General features: G+C 36.5%; 1 protein-coding gene across 1 annotated transcript in view; it reads left to right on the top strand.

Annotated features, from left to right (window-relative positions):
* The first annotated feature begins 2,073 nt into the window (after positions 1 to 2,073).
* Positions 2,074 to 4,844, top strand: part of LOC137649629 (uncharacterized) — a 4,768-nt gene continuing 1,997 nt past the window's right edge. Inside the window, exons 1-4 of the mRNA XM_068382635.1 lie at positions 2,074 to 2,078; positions 2,738 to 2,750; positions 2,918 to 3,038; positions 4,242 to 4,538. Of these exons, the coding sequence (XP_068238736.1) occupies positions 2,074 to 2,078; positions 2,738 to 2,750; positions 2,918 to 3,038; positions 4,242 to 4,538 (436 nt within the window). The remainder of the gene's footprint in view (positions 2,079 to 2,737; positions 2,751 to 2,917; positions 3,039 to 4,241; positions 4,539 to 4,844) is intronic.

The following is a 4,844-nucleotide window of genomic DNA, read 5'->3' as shown; positions in this document are numbered from 1 at the left end:
TAACAAAGAATTCTTCGGAAGTAATTATGATATAAAAAGGAAATCAAATAACCAAAGAGAAGAAATAACAAAGGAAAGGATCAACAGGATGCCAAGAAACAGCCTGGACAGAAAGGGCTTCTTAAGCGATGAGCTTTGATATATATATATATATATATATATATATATATATATATATATATATATGTCATTAACACTCGAGGTTTAAATATTTTTTAAATAAGCCATAAATACCATTTAATATCGAATTCACTCTGCCATGGGAACTTGGAGTCTTAGACGCACAAGGAAATTCCCTTTGACGATAACTAGCCCAGCCCGGCCAGGGACTCGAACCTATGATCGATAGAAATAAGGATAAACATTAGACTGTTTTGACCAATGCGGCAATTAGATAAAAAAAAAACAAATGAAGTTAACTAAACTTAAGTAAAATTGGACAATCGTTGCTGGAGTAAATATAGCTGACAGATAAGGATGACAAAGAGAAGCAGAGAGAGAGAGAGAGAGAGAGAGAGAGAGAGAGAGAGAGAGAGAGAGAGAGAGAATATCCTTTTTTGAAAAGTCAATTGTCGACTGCAAGACGTCATCTCGTTCACAAAGTAACAAACAGATTAGCGGTGAATGAAAATGGGAGTGGTTTAATTCAAAAGCACTCGATAATGAATTAACTATATATATATATATATATATATATATATATATATATCTAGTGAATTAGATGTATTTGTGAATAAACCTTTTAATTGACTACTAACTAACACATATCAAGCCTACTGGAGTGTCCTTGTTTGCATTTCCGTTGCTAAAACAAAGACGTTTAATCACCTTAGAAATCCGGTAGGAAATGTGAACTATATTTACATTTTCTTCTGATCCCAGGACGCCATTTGTTCTTTACTAGTTCTTCACTACCCTACAGAGACGCAACAAGACAGAGCCTCTTCCTCAGAAGTGATTAAGTGAAAAGAAAAATCAAGTGAAACTTTTTTTCAGTGACGAGCCAAAGAGGAACCATATATTCATTTCTCCAGAGGACTCAGAAGTGAGTTTGACCAACTGGGATCAATTTCTTGAAAGGATTCCAACGACCAACTATGGTGAAACTACTGCTCTTCCCTTTTGCACTGATTCTGGCCTTTGTGTCTGCTCAAGAAGGTAAGAATCACTTCGCTTTAAGGTTAAAAGAGACTTTTTAGCTATGGTAAGCAGATCTTTCTAGGAGGAGGACACTCCAAAATCAAACCAATGTTCTCTAGTCTTGGGTAGTGCCACTGCCTCTGTACTATGGTATTCCACTGTCTTGGAGAAGAATTCTTTTGCTTGAGGGTACATTCTGGCACACTATACTAAACATTTTTCTTCCTCTTGTTATTTTAATGTTGTTACTCTTCTTTTTCCTTGTTTCCTATCCTCACTGTGCTGTTTTCCCTGTTGGGGTCCCTTGGGCTTATAGCGTCCTGCTTTTCCAACTGGGGTTGTGGCTTAGCAAGTAATAATAATAATAGAGACGACTGGTGAAATCTAACCAAGGCTCTTTGAGCCCAGTAGGCGTAGGATGATGATGATGATGATTATATGTTTATACTTCAGCCGTTGTTTTCAGACTTCTAAAGTGTTGCTACTGTTTCTTACATGAACCAAATTAACCTATTGATGTTTGGAATAGCGATATCCAGTCTTAAAATCTCCACTAAGTTCACAATTTATTACTTCCTAAAGACTAGTTATTTTCACTAGTTCCTAACACAGTAAGGAGGAGCTTTTTTAAAATTCAAGTTAAAATTACTGTATATCTTATAACGCGTTTTTCTTTAAGCATTCTTTTACAATATCCAAACTCATTCTCTCTTCCAGATGACAAGTTCTACATCTCTGATGCGAATAATACTGTCTACTTCCCAGCTGCAGTTTTTCCCTACACTGTTCTAGCTTCCTGGACCAGCGATATAAACAACAAAATCACCTTCGAAGGATTTCCGAATTTACAAAACAATCCTCAGCGACTATTTGAAGACATATACAATTATATCAAATCAAATACATGGAATTTATTTGAAATTCTTAGAAGAGATGAGGTAAGTATCAAAAGTCTCCAATGACTCAATGAATTCTCGGACCCCACAAAACCGTAATGATGCAATAAAAAAATAAGAACAAAAATCAATAATTTATTGGTTATTATTTTTTAAAAAACCATTCTTTTGTGAACACTTTCTTTAGCTTTCAAAGTTATATATTTATTTCATTTTGAATCAAAGATGAAAATTTTCAAGTTAACTTTGAATACAGAAGACTTGGTTTATTGGAAAATCTCTGTCAAAAAGGGTCTCTTAACGGTTTAAAAGTCCTTAATGAATGGCAGAGACAAGGGACAGTGACAATACCCTAGCAGGACAATGCCCTATGCACATTTTGGCACTAGTTTCATGCAAATTGGATAAAAATTGACCACGATATAGCAAAAAGCAGTTTTTGACCTTTACATGGCCTTGAACTTTGACCCAATAACTTCAAAAATATAATCAAATTGTCGTTGGATCATGGCCAATCATTCCACCAAATTTCATGAGATTCGGTCAAATAGTTTTCTAGTTATGCGAATCACGAACGAACAAACTCACAAACATAAATAAATAGATACACGCCTATCAAATCTATCAAATCATGAGCCTTCACAACGAAGTTGATAAGGTAATAAAATTATTTCTTAATTGTTCTTTTATATTCCAAATAGTTACATCATTAAGGTATTTTCTGCTTCTATGTGTCATTCACTGATAAGTAAAACTATAATAAAATTGGTTTACAATTGATCTTTCTAACAGGCGAATGATTGTTAGCTTAATATGACAGATATATCTAATGTTGTGGAAAATTTTAAATGCAATGTCTTTTCAAAGTTTTTCTTTCCAAGGGAGTGTTAATTAATCCAGGCGACAAAGGATATCAGGTACATTCGTCATATGATTTAAATATCACAATCAAGAGCACCAAAAAGATCTACTGGAGATTTTGTGACGACATATATCAATGTGGTGAGTCAATGTTCTTTTATATCCTCTTTTCGAAAGCCTTCGATTTCTATATCTTCCTAATACTGTATCATGAAATTAATATTTTCACAATGTTAATTAAAAAAATATTTCTGTTTTATGTACGCTGTGTGATACTCAAAATACCTAAGAATGTACACGACAGACAGATCTTGTAGTTCCTGTAGTGCATGTGGTTTCCTTGTGTGACAGGACCTGATAAACAGCTCTTAAAGTAAAATCAATTCAAGTATCATCATTTGGACTAACAACAGAGCAAATGCATCTGTCCCACCCTAATATCTAGTGTTTTTCGTATTCTTTCTCAGCTCACTTACTTAGTAACATCCATCTCCTTGGCTCTACGATTTGATTTGGGCTATGCTGTTTAACCAGTGGGGATACCTTGACGGGGTGAAAGTGTTTAAGTATATCTAAGGTCAGCAAAGTTGTACTAGTTTAACCAGTGGGGATACCTTGACGGGGTGAAAGCGGTTGAGTGTATCTAAGGTCAGCAAAGCTGTACTAGTCTAACCAGTGGGGATACCTTGACGGGGTGAAAGTGTTTGAGTATATCTAAGATCAGCAAAGTTGTACTAGTCTAACCAGTGGGGATACCTTGACGGGGTGAAAGTGTTTGAGTATATCTAAGGTCAGCAAAGTTGTACTAGTCTAACCAGTGGGGATACCTTGACGGGGTGAAAGTGTTTGAGTATATCTAAGATCAGCAAAGTTGTACTAGTCTAACCAGTGGGGATACCTTGACGGGGTGAAAGTGTTTGAGTATATCTAAGGTCAGCAAAGTTGTACTAGTTTAACCAGTGGGGATACCTTGACGGGGTGAAAGCGGTTGAGTGTATCTAAGGTCAGCAAAGCTGTACTAGTCTAACCAGTGGGGATACCTTGACGGGGTGAAAGCGGTTGAGTGTATCTAAGGTCAGCAAAGCTGTACTAGTCTAACCAGTGGGGATACCTTGACGGGGTGAAAGTGTTTGAGTATATCTAAGATCAGCAAAGCTGTACTAGTCAAAGCCACCAATGCTAGGTTGGTTTAATGTGAGCGATCAGACGAAAATCTACCACCAGCACCAATCCGCACTGGCCAGCGTGATGATGAAATCTGGCCTTTGTCCCACTCTGGACTAAAAACTGCTCCGTTTTTTGTTGATGTTTAAGCTAAGCTAATCTAACAAAACTCTATTGCAGATCTTCCAGCACCAGTTCCCCCTGCAACTGAATGTCCTGTTGGTTCAACAACAACTCAAAGCAGCATTGTCTCATCCACGACTCAAAGCAGCATTGTCTCATCTACGACTCAAAGCAGCATTGTCTCATCCACGACTCAAAGCAGCATTGTCTCATCCACTGTCCCAACGCCAAGCACCAGAGAGACTGCTCTGAACTTCACAACAATAGTTTCACTAAGCATCTGTTGTGTGTCGGTCACTATCGTGATAGGAATGGCTGTTTACATCATCCGAGGGAGAAGAGCTTCACTTAATGGTAAATATTTGCTGTAAACAAAGCTAATTCTCTTTACCATTTCATAAATTTTCACTTTAGTGATGAATAGAATGTAGAAAAGGAGAAAAGATCTCGGTATGGGGTAAGAAAAGGGGTAAAAAAGCAAAAAGTAAATAATACTTGAGGAAAGTGAGAAGTTCCTGAGAATTTCATAGTTTTTTTTTTTTTTTTTTTTCAAGATAATTTGTGATAGATACGCCTGTACCACAGTATGAATAAGAAATATTAAACCACATATAGCTATATCCACCAATACATTTCTGGCACTCACACCCGTATACAAAT

This window comes from Palaemon carinicauda, chromosome 1, assembly GCF_036898095.1.
Source record: "Palaemon carinicauda isolate YSFRI2023 chromosome 1, ASM3689809v2, whole genome shotgun sequence".
Lineage (NCBI taxonomy): Eukaryota > Metazoa > Arthropoda > Malacostraca > Decapoda > Palaemonidae > Palaemon > Palaemon carinicauda.
Note: the sequence above shows the minus strand (reverse complement) of the source record. Positions and strands in the feature narration are given on the sequence as shown.